We start from the raw sequence: 17,127 nt of genomic DNA, 5'->3' as shown, positions 1-17,127 counted from the left end.
GTTGTCATGTGTTGCTGCCATGTTGTTGTCATGTTGTGTTGCTCCCATGTTGTTGTCATGTTGTGTTGCTGCCATGTTGTGTTGTCATGTGTTGCTGCCATGTTGTTGTCATGTTGTGTTGCTGCCATGTTGTGTTGTCATGTGTTGCTGCCATGTTGTGTTGCTGCCATGTTGTGTTGTCATGTGTTGCTGCCATGTTGTTGTCATGTTGTGTTGCTGCCATGTTGTGTTGTCATGTGTTGTTGTCATGTTGTGTTGCTGCCATGTTATTGTCATGTGTTGCTGCCATGTTGTGTTGCTGCCATGTTGTGTTGTCATGTTGTGTTGCTGCCATGTTGTGTTGTCATGTTGTGTTGCTGCCATGTTGTTGTCATGTTGTGTTGTCATGTGTTGCTGCCATGTTGTTGGCATGTTGTGTTGCTGCCATGTTGTTGTCATGTGTTGCTGCCATGCTGTGTTGTCATGTGTTGCTGCCATGCTGTTGTCATGTTGTGTTGCTGCCATGTTGTGTTGTCATGCGTTGCTGCCATGCTATGTTGATGTCTTAGGTCTCTCTTTATGTAGTGTTGTGTTGTCTCTCTTGGCGTGATGTGTGTTCCTATATTTATGTTACTTATTTTACATTTTTAATCCCAGCCCCCGTCCCTGCAGGAGGCCTTTTGCAAGGCTGTCATTGTAAAATTTGTTCTTAGCTGACTTGTATGTGGATGTGCATATATGTGTGTGTGTGTGTGTGTGTGTGTGTGTGTGTGTGTGTGTGTGTGTGTGTGTGTGTGTGTGGGGTGTGTGTGTGTGTGTTGTAGATGTATCTCCAGATGGAGAACTAACCAACAGCCCGGGAGCTTGCTAGCCTCCCACAGAGTCAGCAGAATGCAATTCTTACTCACATCTACCTCCCGATGCTGTCAACAGTTCTACAACAGCAGAGCTTCTGTCTACCTCCTGATGCTGTCAACAGTTCTACAACAGCAGAGCTTCTGTCTACCTCCTGATGCTGTCAACAGTTCTACAACAGCAGGGCTTCTGTCTACCTCCTGATGCTGTCAACAGTTCTACAACAGCAGAGCTTCTGTCTACCTACCGATGCTGTCAACAGTTCTACAACAGCAGAGCTTCTGTCTACCTCCTGATGCTGTCAACAGTTCTACAACAGCAGAGCTTCTGTCTACCTCCTGATGCTGTCAACAGTTCTACAACAGCAGAGCTTTTACAGCGTGTTCAAACCAAATGTATTCATCACATTCACAGTTTTCAGCAGGTATCCAGCACAGGCAGAATATGACTGGCCACCCCTCATAGCCTGGTTCCTCTCTAGTTTTCTTCCTAGGTTCTGGCCTTTCTAGGAAGTTTTTCCTAGCCACCGTGCTTCTACACCTGCATTGCTTGCTGTTTGGGGGTTTTAGGCTGGGTTTCTGTACAGCACTTTGAGACATCAGCTGATGTACGAAGGGCTTTATGAATACATGTGATTGATAAAAGGGGCAGTGAAATGAAGATGTGCTGGCTTCCTCAACAACGCATTGTCCACCATTTGGGTGGTGGACAAGTGGACACTTCATGCCAGTGTTCACAGTTACAGTCACTCACCCTTCTAGATAACTTGAAACAGTCCAACCAGGTCTTGTGTCTAGCCAACGGATTTAGCCAATTATCTTCAGCCGGCTGGTGTGAGACCGTGGCAAATTTGGTTTGTCATTGGGGCTTGTTAGGGCCCGTCAATAAATTACACAATAGAAATGGGACAATGTCTTCATGTCGCACATCTTTAAGTTGTCTCGTTCAATTTTTTCAATATTTGTAGGTGCATTTCTACAATGTATAGTTGGTTTGAGTTTTTTAAGTCTTTGAAATTTGGAGCTATTGACATAAAAAAAAATATATTGTCCCGTGTACAATGTGTAATTTACTGATGGTGCCTAACTAGCATCATAGGGATATCGAATGTCAAACCAAATTGACCATGGGCATTACGATCGGGTCGCGTGCAGCTGCATTTAGAATTGATTATTACTTAGGTGTTGCCAGCTGTGCGAATGTGGGCAGGGTTGAAAAAAAAACGAACCCAAGGAAAACTGTCAAGGTACCCTTCATTCCGTGACATACCATTTGTTCATATCATCTGACAAATCACCGTTTTGGAAGAAACTGACTTTATGACAAAACAATTATTCTATTTACACTTTATAGTAAATGTTGACACTAGCATTAATGTTTCTGACTCCTGTAGATGCCACATAGGCTGTTTTCAAAACCAGAAGTTATTTTTAGGGGCAGTCACTCTTTAAAGGGTCATTCTGCAGTAGCTATATCAATTGTACTTATAAATGAATAATATGTACCCATTGATTCTTGAAGAATTTAACTCAGAAATGCCTCATGAGCTTAGTTCAACTGTCGTACCCCATCAGGACCCAAAATATAAACTTCTTTTTACTCCAAAGTACATGTAAACAAAGTACATGTAAACAAAGTACATGTAAACAAAGTACATGTAAACAAAGTACATGTGAACAAAAAACTATATGGCCTCGGAACATGGATTCCTTGTATCCATAGCGATGTCTATGACGTTTCTCCAGGCACCATGCCTCAGCCTTTTACCAAAACAGTGGTGGTTGTTATGCTTTTTTTATTGTTTCAACTGCTGATTGCCCCTATAAAGTCCAAAATAAGTCCAACTTGTCCAAACTGAAACAGCCACAAAAACAATTGACACCATAGAGTTATATAGATGTCTCATCTTTGTACCTGTGCCATTACGGAGAATGTGACAGCATGGGCAGCAGCATTGGGGCTATCTCCATTTTAAAGTTGCATGCGCCATTCTATACCAACTGAGCTACAGAGCACCACCATTTGGGTAGTGGACAAGTGCACACTCCGGAAGAAAGTGTAGATTATTTTTTATTTTTTTATTTTTTATTTAAAATTTATTTAACTAGGCAAGTCAGTATAAGAACAAATTCTTATTTACAATGACAGCCTAGCGGGGAACAGTGGGTTAGCGGGGAACAGTGGTTTAGCGGGGAACAGTGGGTTAGCGGGGAACAGTGGGTTAACGGGGAACAGTGGGTTAGCGGGGAACAGTGGGTTAGCGGGGAACAGTGGGTTAGCGGGGAACAGTGGTTTAGCGGGGAACAGTGGGTTAGCGGGGAACAGTGGGTTAGCGGGGAACAGTGGGTTAGCGGGGAACAGTGGGTTAGCGGGGAACAGTGGGCCTTGTTCAGGGGCAGAACGACAGATTTACTGTAACGTATTGTATGGTAGTGGTTCTCAATCGGTGTGAACAATCTTTTGAGCTTCATGAGACAAAATTGCATTTAACTCTACTGTACCGTATCCTACTGTACTGTACTCTACTGTACTCTACTGTACTGTACTCTACTGTACTGAACTCTACTCTACTCTGCTGTGCTGTACTGTACTGTACTGTACACTACTGTACTGTACTATACTGTACTGTACTGTAATCTACTGTAATCTACTGCACTATACTGTATACACTACTGTACTGCACTGTACTGTACTGCACTGTACTGTACTGCACTATACTGTACACTACTGTACTGTACTATACTGTACTGTACTGTAATCTACTGCAATCTACTGCACTATACTGTACTGTACTGTACTGTACTGTACTGTACTGTAATCTACTGTACTGTACTGTAATCTACTGTACTCTACTGCACTATACTGTACACTACTGTACTGCACTATACTGTACTGTACTCTACTGTAATCTACTGCACTATACTGTACTGTACCCTACTGTACTGTACTGTACACTACTGTTGAGGAATAGGACAGATTGATGAGGAATATACCTCTGATAGATGAGGAATAGGACAGATAGATGAAGAATAGGACAGATAGATGAGGAATAGGACATATAGATGAAGAATAGGACAGATAGATGAGGAATAGGACAGATAGATGAGGAACATGCCTCTAATAGATGAGGAATAGGACAGATAGATGAGGAATAGGACAGATAGATGAGGAATAGGACAGATAGATGAGGAATAGGACTCTGACAGATAGGAAGGGAAGAATTTTCATATTGTGGTGTTAAGGAAAACCCCTAGATATGAGGTCCCCAGAAAGAAGGGCACTAGACATAAGGCCCTGGAAAGAAGGGCACTAGAAATAAGGGCACTAGAAATAATGCCCTGGAAAGAAGGGCCTTAGACACAAAGGCACTAGAAATAAGGCCCTAGAAATAATTTGAGACGTCCCTCAAGAAACCAATACAAAACTGGATATAAGATGATAATACTATCTCACAATAGCTTTATATTCAGAGGGGTTGGGTTAAATGCAGAAGGCACATTTCGGTCGAAGGCATTCGGTTGTTCAACTGACTAAGTTTCCCCCCTTTTCCTTTCTCTATGACCTACAGTATGAAATCCCCTCTTGATTTGGAGCATACATACCACAGCTTTCACCACCCTCAACAAGTGCAACCTATAAAAAACTTCCCCCGAAACCGAGTGAAATGGAGGACATTCGTCACTGTTTACAGGATTAAGTAAGTAAGGTCTTACCAGAGACAGTGACTTTAGCCGTGCGACTGACTATGGCCCCCACTCCCTCTAGCGCTGCCAGACACTGGTAGAGCCCCTCGTCAGGTCGGTGGTGTCGTGAGTGAACCACGTTCTGGACCACTAGAGAACCGTTAGGGAACTGCTGTCTCCTCTCGTCCACCACGGCGCTGAGCAGCACCCCGTCCTTCTTCCAGACGATAACTGGAATACCCTGATCTGACTGAGCCTTGCAGTCCAGCTGGAGAGCACCGCCCCGTAATGTCACCGTGTCCTGGGGTTCCAGAACCAAGCTGAAGTCCACGAACACCTGGCCTGTCTGGGACGGAGATGACGATGAGGTCTCTGCACCTGGAGGAAAGAGAGAGGTGGAGGAAGGAGTGGTTTAGTCTCAGAGCATAGGATCATTGATGAGTCGATTGTATTCAATACATAGTCCTGCCTCAATTAAAGTTGGTAACAAACTGGAATCATAAAATACAAGGTGTGATACAGCACCTAAAATTATACCACTAAACCACTGGACCCAAGTCCTACCCGAAAACATTGCTTTATATAGACATTTTGTAAGATTTATTTTATATTTTACAAACAATACCAAGCATACACGTAGAAACATCAACTACATAACATGTACCCACTAGCACACACCTCACATCCAGCTACCCACTAGCACACACCTCACATCCAGCTACCCACTAGCACACCTCACATCCAGCTACCCACTAGCACACACCTCACATCCAGCTACCCACTAGCACACACCTCACATCCAGCTACCCACTAGCACACACCTCATATCCAGCTACCCACTAGCACACACCTCACATCCAGCTACCCACTAGCACACACCTCTAATCCAGCTACCCACTAGCACACACCTCATATCCAGCTACCCACTAGCTCACACCCCATATCCAGCTACCCACTAGCTCACACCTCTTTCAGCTACCCACTAGCTCACACCCCATATCCAGCTACCCACTAGCTCACACCCCATATCCAGCTACCCACTAGCACACCTCTTTCAGCTACCCACTAGCTCACACCCCATATCCAGCTACCCACTAGCACACACCTCACATCCAGCTACCCACTAGCACACACCTCTAATCCAGCTACCCACTAGCACACACCTCATATCCAGCTACCCACTAGCACACACCTCTAATCCAGCTACCCACTAGCACACACCTCATATCCAGCTACCCACTAGCTCACACCCCATATCCAGCTACCCACTAGCTCACACCTCTTTCAGCTACCCACTAGCTCACACCCCATATCCAGCTACCCACTAGCTCACACCCCATATCCAGCTACCCACTAGCTCACACCCCATATCCAGCTACCCACTAGCTCACACCTCTTTCAGCTACCCACTAGCTCACACCCCATATCCAGCTACCCACTAGCACACACCCCATCACAGCTACCCAGACCCAGCTCACACCCCTATCCAGCTACCCACTAGCACACACCCCATTCACCCTACCCAGACCCACTCACACATTCCCTACCCAGACCCAGTAGCACACATTCCCCTACCCAGACCCACTAGCACACATTCCCCTACCCAGACCCACTAGCACACATTCCCCTACCCAGACCCACTAGCACACATTCCCCTACCCAGACCCACTAGCACACATTCCCCTACCCAGACCCAGTAGCACACATTCCCCTACCCAGACCCACTAGCACACATTCCCCTACCCAGACCCACTAGCACACATTCCCCTACCCAGACCCACTACCACACATTCCCCTACCCAGACCCACTAGCACACATTCCCATATCCAGTGCCAGCATCACTTTGGCCTGAAACTGCACCATTTTGTTTCTCTCCGTAGACACACTTTTAATATTTCGATAATAAAACGCTGCATTTCTGTACTAATACAGAAGACTCAGAGTACATCCTCCGAGCCTCGTCTTCACAGGCACAGCCTTATCAGATATCTACTACAATACCACTACAGACTATAGCACTGCTGTCATATCTACTACAGTAATACTACAGACTATAGTACTGCCGTCATATCTACTACAATACCACTACAGACTATAGTACTGCTGTCATATCTACTACAATACCACTAAAGACTATAGTACTACCGTCATATCTACTACAATAATACTACAGACTATAGTACTACCGTCATATCTACTACAATACCACTACAGACTATAGTACTGCCGTCATATCTACTACAATAATACTACAGACTATAGTACTGCTGTCATATCTACTACAATAATACTACAGACTATAGTACTGTTGTCATATCTACTACAATACCACTACAGACTATAGTACTGCTGTCATATCTACTACAGTAATACTACAGACTATAGTACTGCCGTCATATCTACTACAATAATACTACAGACTATAGTACTGCAGTCATATCTACTACAATAATACTACAGACTATAGTACTGCTGTCATATCTACTACAATAATACTACAGACTATAGTACTGCTGTCATATCTACTACAATAATACTACAGACTATAGTACTGCTGTCATATCTACTACAATAATACTACAGACTATAGTACTGCTGTCATATCTACTACAATAATACTACAGACTATAGTACTGCCGTCATATCTACTACAATAATACTACAGACTATAGTACTGCTGTCATATCTACTACAATACCACTACAGACTATAGTACTGCCGTCATATCTACTACAATACCACTACAGACTATAGTGCTGCTGTCATATCTACTACAATAATACTACAGACTATAGTACTGCTGTCATATCTACTACAGTAATACTACAGACTATAGTACTGCTGTCATATCTACTACAGTAATACTACAGACTATAGTGCTGCAGTCATATCTACTACAATAATACTACAGACTATAGTACTGCCGTCATATCTACTACAATAATACTACAGACTATAGTACTGCTGTCATATCTACTACAATAATACTACAGACTATAGTACTACAGTCATATCTACTACAATAATACTACAGACTATAGTACTGCCGTCATATCTACTACAATACCACTACAGACTATAGTACTACCGTCATATCTACTACAATAATACTACAGACTATAGTACTGCATGCTAGGATTCGGCCTCATTTCTACTCTGACCCTAGGTTCATTAACATGGCTGCCCTGTCCTCACAGGCCCTACCAATCTAGTGCTATCCTGACATCTCCCAGAGTTAGTCTCCGCCCTCGGACTTTCTGATTGTCCAATGAAACAATCGGTTCAAACTCATCAGAGATGTTGAAGATAAAAACACTTTTGCTTCGGGTGTAAGAGCTGTCCGTGTTCAGTCATTCTAAATACACGACCAGTCCATCCAATCAAAACCATACATTACACGTTCATTGCCACAGATCTACAGTACATTATATACGCCATGCCCTTAGAACAACAACAACAACAACAACAAATGTTATTTTCACATGTGAATTGGCTGTTTTTTACATTGAGTTTATATTTCACATGTGAATTGGCTGTTTTTTACATTGAGTTTATATTTCACATGTGAAAATGATATCACTTTTTATTTAACTAGACACGTCAGTTAAGAACAAATTATTGTTTTCAATGACAGCCCTAGGAACAGTGGGTTAACTGCCTGTTCAGGGGGAGAATGACAGATTTGTATCTTGTCAGCTCGGGGATTTGAACTTGAAACCTTGCGGTTACTAGTCCAACTCGCTAACCACTAGGCTACCCTGCCGCTCCATTTTTGGTGTTTCACATGTAAGAAAATCCACATGTGAAAACGTCACATTCAGATGTGGAATTGCAAGTTCACATTTGTAAAACATTAACATGTGAAAATTACATTTGCGTTTCACATGTAAGAAAATCTGTGAAAATCTCACTTTCAAATGTCGCTTCAAGTTTAACAGTTTTAAATGTCACACACACAAATACAGTGAAATGCTTTTCTTGAAAACTCAAAACCCAACAATGCAATAATTAATAACAATGTATTACTAGAAAAAAAAACATGAGAAATAAGAATAAGAAACATGAAATACACAATAAAGTAAGAAAGTCAGTACCACATTAACAATGTACAGGGATACTGGAGTGATGGAGGTAGATATGTATAGGGGTCAGGGATACTGGAGGGAGGGAGGTAGATATGTATAGGGGTCAGGGATACTGGAGGGAGGGAGGTAGATATGTATAGGGGGAAGGAGACAGGGATACTGGAGTGATGGAGGTAGATATGTAGAGGAGGAAGGTGAGGGATACTGGAGTGATGGAGGTAGATATGTAGAGGAGGAAGGTGATGGGGATACTGGAGTGATGGAGGTAGATATGTATAGGGGGAAGGAGACAGGGATACTGGAGTGATGGAGGTAGATATGTATAGGGGGAAGGTGACTATATACAGGGTCAGTACCACATTAACAATGTACAGGGATACTGGAGTGATGGAGGTAGGTATGTATAGGGGTAAGGTGACAGGGATACTGGAGTGATGGAGGTAGATATGTATAGAGGGAAGGTGACTATATACAGGGGCAGTACCATATTAACAATGTACAGGGATACTGGAGTGATGGAGGTAGATGTGTATAGGGGTAAGGTGACAGGGATACTGGAGTGATGGAGGTAGATATGTATAGGGGAAGGTGACTATATACAGGGTCAGTACCATATTAACAATGTACAGGGATACTGGAGTGATGGAGGTAGATATGTATTGTGTGTGTGTGTGTGTGTGTGTGTGTGTGTGTGTGTGTGTGTGTGTGTGTGTGTGTGTGTTTTTGGATTGACAGATTGTGTGAGTGTGTAGGGCCCTGTGAGGGTAGGGCCCTGTGAGGGTAAGGGCCCGGTGAGGGTAGGGCCCTGAGGGTGAGGGTGATAGGGCCCTGTGAGGGTATGGCCCTGTGAGGGTATGGCCCTGTGAGGGTAAGGCCCGGTGAGGGTAAGGCCCTGTGAGGGTAGGACCCTGTGAGGGTAGGGCCCTGTGAGGGTAAGGCCCTGTGAGGGTAGGACCCTGTGAGGGTAGGGCCCTGTGAGGGTAAGGCCCTGTGAGGGTAGGGCCCTGTGAGGGTAAGGCCCTGTGAGGGTAGGACCCTGTGAGGGTAGGGCCCTGTGAGGGTAGGACCCTGTGAGGGTAGGGCCCTGTGAGGGTAGGACCCTGTGAGGGTAGGACCCTGTGAGGGTAGGGCCCTGTGAGGGTAAGGGCCCGGTGAGGGTAGGGCCCTGTGAGGGTAAGGGCCCGGTGAGGGTAGGGCCCTGTGAGGGTATGGCCCTGTGAGGGTAAGGGCCCGGTGAGGGTAGGGCCCGGTGAGGGTAGGGCCCTGTGAGGGTATGGCCCTGTGAGGGTATGGCCCTGTGAGGGTAGGGCCCTGTGAGGGTAGGACCCTGTGAGGGTAGGGCCCTGTGAGGGTAAGGCCCTGTGAGGGTAGGGCCCTGTGAGGGTAGGGCCCTGTGAGGGTAGGGCCCTGTGAGGGTAGGGCCCTGTGAGGGTAGGGGTCAAATAGTGTTGTTGTCCTCAGAAAAGATAATGTTAACATGTTTCCACATGTGGAATTGCATATTCTGTAATGTCATGGTTTTGCATTGATGTACATGTACAGAGCCTTCGGAAAGTATTCAGACCCCTTGATTTTTTTCCACACTTTGCTACGTAACAGCCTCATTCTAAAATGGATTAAAATACATTTTTTAAATACTCAGCAATCTACACACAATACCCCATAATGACAAAAGGAAAATATGTTTTCAGAAAAATACCTTATTTACATGAGTATTCAGACCTTTTGATATGACGTTACAACACGAGTCACTGTTTACCACATTACCCTTAAAGAGATGGGTGTGGTCTAAGGCTTAAGTGGGTGTGAACCATGCTGAATGGGTGTAGTCTAAGGCTTAAGAGGGTGTGAACCATGCTGAATGGGTGTGGTCTAAGGCTTAAGAGGGTGTGAACCATGCTGAATGGGTGTGGTCTAAGGCTTAAGAGGGTGTGAACCATGCTGAATGGGTGGAGACAAAGGAGAGCTCTCCAGTAGGTACCAAAACATGCAAAGGCCATTTTCTCAAAAGTGGGGTTACAAGTTTATCAACTTTCCAATCAGAAACAACGTTCCCATTGTTCCTTATATACAATTTTGTAGATCTGCGTCTCTACTTTTATCAAATATTAAAATAAAAACACAAATTCATATTTTCTACATCAGACCGAATCCAGGTAGTCGGTCACAATTGAGCTCAGGTGCATCCTGTTTCCATTGATCATCCTTGAGATGTTTCTACAACTGTATTGGAGTGCACCTGTGGCAAATTCAATTAATTGGACATGATTTGGAAAAAACACAAACCTGTCTATATAAGTTCCCACAGTTGACAGTGTATGTCAGAGCAAAAACCAAGCCATGAGGTCGAAGGAGTAGAGCTCCTAGACAGGCTTGTGTCGAAGGGCACAGCTCTAGGAAAGGGCACCAAAACATATCTGCAGCATTGAAGGTCCCCCAAGAACACAGTGACCTCCATCATTCTGCAGCATTGAAGGTCCCCCAAGAACACAGTGACCTCCATCATTCTGCAGCATTGAAGGTCCCCAGAACACAGTGGCCTCCATCATTCTGCAGCATTGAAGGTCCCCCAAGAACACAGTGACCTCCATCATTCTGCAGCATTGAAGGTCCCCAGAACACAGTGGCCTCCATCATTCTGCAGCATTGAAGGTCCCCAAGAACACAGTGACCTCCATCATTCTGCAGCATTGAGGTCCCCCAAGAACACAGTGGCCTCCATCATTCTGCAGCATTGAAGGTCCCCCAAGAACACAGTGGCCTCCATCATTCTGCAGCATTGAAGGTCCCCCAAGAACACAGTGACCTCCATCATTCTTAAATAAAATGTACTGCGTTAGACAGTCCTCCCCTTCCTCCTCTGAGGAGCCACCACTGGTTCCAACCTAACATTCATACATATTTATAACCTCACTAACTTTAAGCATCAGCTGTCAGAGCAGCTTACTGATCGCTGCAGCTGTACACAGCCCATCTGTAAATTGCCCATCCAACCAACTACCCACCTCATCCCCAGATTTGTTTTTGTTTTTCTGCTCTTTTGCTCACCAGTATTTCTACTTGCACATCCTCATCTGCACATCTATCACTCCAGTGTTCATTTGCTAAATTGTAATTACTTTGCCACTATGGCCTATTTATTGCCTTACCTCCTTACCTCATTTGCACTCACTGTATATAGACTTTTCTACTGTATTATTGACTGTATGTTTGTTTATTCCATGTGTAACTCTGTGTTGTTGTTTGTGTCGCACTGCTTTGCTTTATCTTGGCCAGGTCGCAGTTGTAAATGAGAACTTGTTCTCAACTGGCCAACCTGGTTAAATAAAGGGTTAGAGTTATATATATATAAATACCTGGTTAAATAAAGGGTTAGAGTTATATATATAAATACCTGGTTAAATAAGGGGTTATATATATATAAATACCTGGTTAAATAAAGGGTTATATATATAAATACCTGGTTAAATAAAGGGTTATGGTTATATATATAAATACCTGGTTAAATAAAGGGTTAGAGTTATATATATAAATACCTGGTTAAATAAAGGGTTATATATATATAAATACCTGGTTAAATAAAGGGTTATATATATAAATACCTGGTTAAATAAAGGGTTAGAGTTATATATATAAATACCTGGTTAAATAAAGGGTTAGAGTTATATATATAAATACCTGGTTAAATAAAGGATTATATATATAAATACCTGGTTAAATAAAGGGTTAGAGTTATATATATATAAATACCTGGTTCAATAAAGGGTTATATATATATAAATACCTGGTTAAATAAAGGGTTATATATATAAATACCTGGTTAAATAAAGGGTTAGAGTTATATATATAAATACCTGGTTAAATAAAGGGTTATGGTTATATATATAAATACCTGGTTAAATAAAGGGTTATGGTTATATATATAAATACCTGGTTAAATAAAGGGTTAGGGTTATATATATAAATACCTGGTTAAATAAAGGGTTGGGGTTATATATATAAATACCTGGTTAAATAAAGGGTTATATATATATAAATACCTGGTTAAATAAAGGGTTAGGGTTATATATATAAATACCTGGTTAAATAAAGGGTTAGGGTTATATATATATAAATACCTGGTTAAATAAAGGGTTATGGTTATATATATAAATACCTGGTTAAATAAAGGGTTATATATATAAATACCTGGTTAAATAAAGGGTTATGGTTATATATATAAATACCTGGTTAAATAAAGGGTTATATATATATATAAATACCTGGTTAAATAAAGGGTTATATATATATAAATACCTGGTTAAATAAAGGGTTATGGTTATATATATAAACACCTGGTTAAATAAAGGGTTAGGGTTATATATATAAATACCTGGTTAAATAGAGGGTTAGGGTTATATATATAAATACCTGGTTAAATAAAGGGTTATGGTTATATATATAAACACCTGGTTAAATAAAGGGTTAGGGTTATATATATAAATACCTGGTTAAATAGAGGGTTAGGGTTATTTATATAAATACCTGGTTAAATAAAGGGGAAATAAAAATAAATACATGTAAAATAATTCTGTCTGTGACAGCAGAAACATGAGCAGGTAGAAACATGGCTCCCAAATCCCACAAATGTGTAAACTTTAGAGAGTCACCTTTCAGGCTTTCATGTTCTGTGTTCTTCTGTAGAGCAGGGACATGAACCCCCTCTCTCTCCCTCCCTCCCTCCCTCCCTCCCTCCCTCCCTCCCTCCCTCCCTCCCTCCCTCCCTCCCTCCCTCCCTCCCTCCCTCCCTCCCTCCCTCCCTCCCTCCCTCCCTCCCTCCCTCCCTCCCTCCCTCCCTCCCTCCCTCCCTCCCTCCCTCCCTCCCTCCCCTCCCTCCCTCCCTCCCTCCCTCCCTCCCTCCCTCCCTCCCTCCCTCCCTCCCTCCCTCCCTCCCTCCCTCCCTCCCTCCCTCCCTCCCTCCTACTCTCTCTTCTCCTTCCCCACCCTCCCTCCCTCCCTCCCTCCCTCCCTCCCTCCTCCTCTCTCTCTCTGTGTCCTCCTATTCATTATGAGGGAGATGAGAGAAAGACGCAATCCTCTCTGCAAGGTGCTAATGTGAGTAATACATGCAGAAAACATGGCCTGCGCCCCAATGACACCCTATTCCCTATGTAGTGAACTACTTCTGATGAGGGTTCCATAGGGCTCTGGTCTAAAGTAGTGCATGCGCCCCAATGACACCCTATTCCCTATGTAGTGAACTACTTCTGATGAGGGTTCCATAGGGCTCTGGTCTAAAGTAGTGCACTATATAGAGAAGAGATAATTCTGTGTTGTTCTGTCTCACTTTAGTACAACAGGAGACAAACAGCAGTTCATGTCACTGTACACAAAATAGTTTCAGAAACCTTAGCAGAGATATACATTTTGGGAAATTCATATACTTTTTATTTTTAATACATTTAATTTGAAAAAAAATTCACATTAAGACATTGTCATGTATGCAACAAAAGGTGGTGTCTGGCTGGTACCTTTCCCCCCAAACTCTCCACTACAGAGGACTAGTCTCTTCTAGTACAGACAGTCAGTGAAATAGTACAGACTGAACAAAGACCAAAGAAAGGGTTTGGGGTGTGGTGGCTCACAGATAGAACAAAGAGGAAACAGGGAGAATACAGAGAGATGGAAACAGAGGAGTAGGGGGAAACAGAGGGGATACAGAGAGATGGAAACAGAGGAGTAGGGAAACAGAGGAGTAGGGGGAAACAGAGGAGTAGGGGGAAACAGAGGAGTAGGGGGAAACAGGGGGATACAGAGAGATGGAAACAGAGGAGTAGGGGGAACGAGGGGGGGGGAGATGGAAACAGAGGAGAGGGGGAAACAGAGGAGTAGGGGGAAACAGAGGAGTAGGGGGAAACAGGGGGATACAGAGAGATGGAAACAGAGGAGTAGGGGGAAACAGAGGAGTAGGGGGAAACAGAGGAGTAGGGGGAAACAGGGGGATACAGAGAGATGGAAACAGAGGAGTAGGGGGAAACAGAGGGGATACAGAAAGATGGAAACAGAGGAGTAGGGGGAAACAGAGGGGATACAGAGAGATGGAAACAGAGGAGTAGGGGGAATGGGGGAGGATACAGAGAGATGGAAACAGAGGAGTAGGGGGAACGGGGGGAATGGAGATGGAAACAGTAGAATAAAGAGGAAATACAGAGGGAGGAGATGGAGGAAGATGGAGAGAGAGGACTTTGTTATGGTCTGCCCCATGTCATCACCAGGAAGAGGGAGTAGATTTGTAAAAAATGGTCTAAATCCCCATTTCCCCCTTTCCCTCTGACAAGGGAAGGGGGGTGGTTTGAAGAAGCCATGAACTGACAGACGAAAAGGAGGAGGAGGAAAGGGGAATGGGCTGGGGGTTAGACTGCATACCAAACAACCAGAGAGACCAAACAAGCAGAGAGAACGATACAGAGAGAGAGAGAGAGAGAGAGAGACGCAGAGAGAGATAGAGAGAGAGAGAGACGCAGAGAGAGATAGAGAGAGAAAGAGAGAGAGAGAGAGATACAGAGGAGAAGGGGAGAGGGGGAGATGGGGGGGGGAGAGGGGGAGAGGGGGAGGGAGGAGAAGGGGAGAGGGGGGAGAGGAGGATGGGGGTTAGGCTTCATCCCAAACGACAACACCCCAGACAGTCACATAAAAACAGCCTGTCAGTAAAAGATCTCCGTCAAACATGAGGAAATGAGCAGCCCAGCTCCCGAAACGGTGCCCAGGCAAGGCACTACAGCGTGACTGACTGTACCCAGACCAATATTATCAATGTGTCAGGCTGGACACCCCGCCTGCTCCTCCTCACTCTGGAGGACAAAGCCTGGGAATCTGGGCTTGAGTGCCAAATGACAACCCGTTCACCTACATAGTGCACTACTTTTGACCTGCCTGCTTTCGGATGCACCCCAGGTTACTGAGATTGATACAGGGAGGGGGACACATGCTGCCCTAGGGCATGACGTTTACCTTCTGATTCATTCAGACAGTGATCTGGGATGTACCATTCAGACAGCGATCTGTGATGTACCATTCAGACAGCTTTCTGGGATGTACCATTCAGACAGCGATCTGGGATGTACCATTCAGACAGTGATCTGGGATGTACCATTCAGACAGCGATCTGGGATGTACCATTCAGACAGCAATCTGGGATGTACCATTCAGACAGCGATCTGGGATGTACCATTCAGACAGTGATCTGGGATGTACCATTCAGACAGTGATCTGGGATGTACCATTCAGACAGTGATCTGGGATGTACCATTCAGACAGTGATCTGGGATGTACCATTCAGACAGTGATCTGGGATGTACCATTCAGACAGTGATCTGGGATGTACCATTCAGACAGTGAACTGGGATGTACCACGACTGACTGTGGCCCACTACGGCTGTGATATCTACCATGACTGACTGTGGCCCACTACAGCTGTGATATCTACCATGACTGACTGACTGTGGCCCACTACAGCTGTGATATCTACCATGACTGACTGTGGCCCGCTACGGCTGTGATATCTACCATGACTGACCGTGGCCCACTACGGCTGTGATATCTACCATGACTGACTGTGGCCCGCTACGGCTGTGATATCTACCATGACTGACTGTGGCCCGCTACGGCTGTGATATCTACCATGACTGACTGTAGCCCACTACAGCTGTGATATCTACCATGACTGACTGTGGCCCACTACAGCTGTGATATCTACCATGACTAACTGTGGCCCACTACGGCTGTGATATCTACCATGATTGACTGTGGCCCACTACAGCTGTGATATCTACCATGACTGACTGACTGTGGCCCACTAGGCTGGACCATAGAAATATAATGATAGACGGGACCATAGAAATATAATGATAGACTGGACCATAGAACTACAATGATAGAATGGACCATAGAAATATAATGATAGACTGGACCATAGAAATATAATGATAAACTGCACCATAGAAATAAAATTACAGACTGACCATAGAAATATAATAATAGACTGGAGGGTAGAAATATAGTAATAGACTGGACCATAGAACTACAATGATAGACTGGACCATAGAACTACAATGATAGACTGGACCATAGAAATATAATAATAGACTGGACCGTAGAACTACAATGATAGACTGGACCATAGAAATGCAATGATAGACTGGACCATAGAAATATAATGATAGACTGGACCGTATAACTACAATGATAGACTGGACCATAGAAATATAATGACAGACTGGACCATAGAAATATAATGATAGACTGGACCATAGAAATGCAATGATAGACTGGACCATAGAAATATAATGATAGACTGGACCGTAGAACTACAATGATAGACTGGACCATAGAAATATAATGACAGACTGGACCATAGAAATACAATGATAGACTGGACAATAGAAATACAATGATAGACTGGACCATAGAAACACAATGATAGACTGGACCATAGAAATACAATGATAGACTGGACCATAGAAATACAATGATAGACTGGACCATA

The 17,127-nt window shown here is 43.8% G+C and overlaps 1 protein-coding gene across 1 annotated transcript in view; it reads right to left on the bottom strand.

The window, feature by feature from the left end:
• dcc (DCC netrin 1 receptor) overlaps positions 1–17,127 on the bottom strand; it is a 634,145-nt gene that overhangs the window by 465,851 nt on the left and 151,167 nt on the right. Inside the window, exon 2 of the mRNA XM_042326405.1 lies at positions 4,548–4,895. Coding sequence (XP_042182339.1) covers positions 4,548–4,895 — 348 coding nt within the window. The remainder of the gene's footprint in view (positions 1–4,547; positions 4,896–17,127) is intronic.

The sequence above is a fragment of the Oncorhynchus tshawytscha genome, linkage group LG09 (assembly GCF_018296145.1).
Source record: "Oncorhynchus tshawytscha isolate Ot180627B linkage group LG09, Otsh_v2.0, whole genome shotgun sequence".
NCBI lineage: Eukaryota > Metazoa > Chordata > Actinopteri > Salmoniformes > Salmonidae > Oncorhynchus > Oncorhynchus tshawytscha.
The sequence above is the reverse complement of the archived record's forward strand: the minus strand, read 5'-3'. Positions and strand labels throughout refer to the sequence as shown.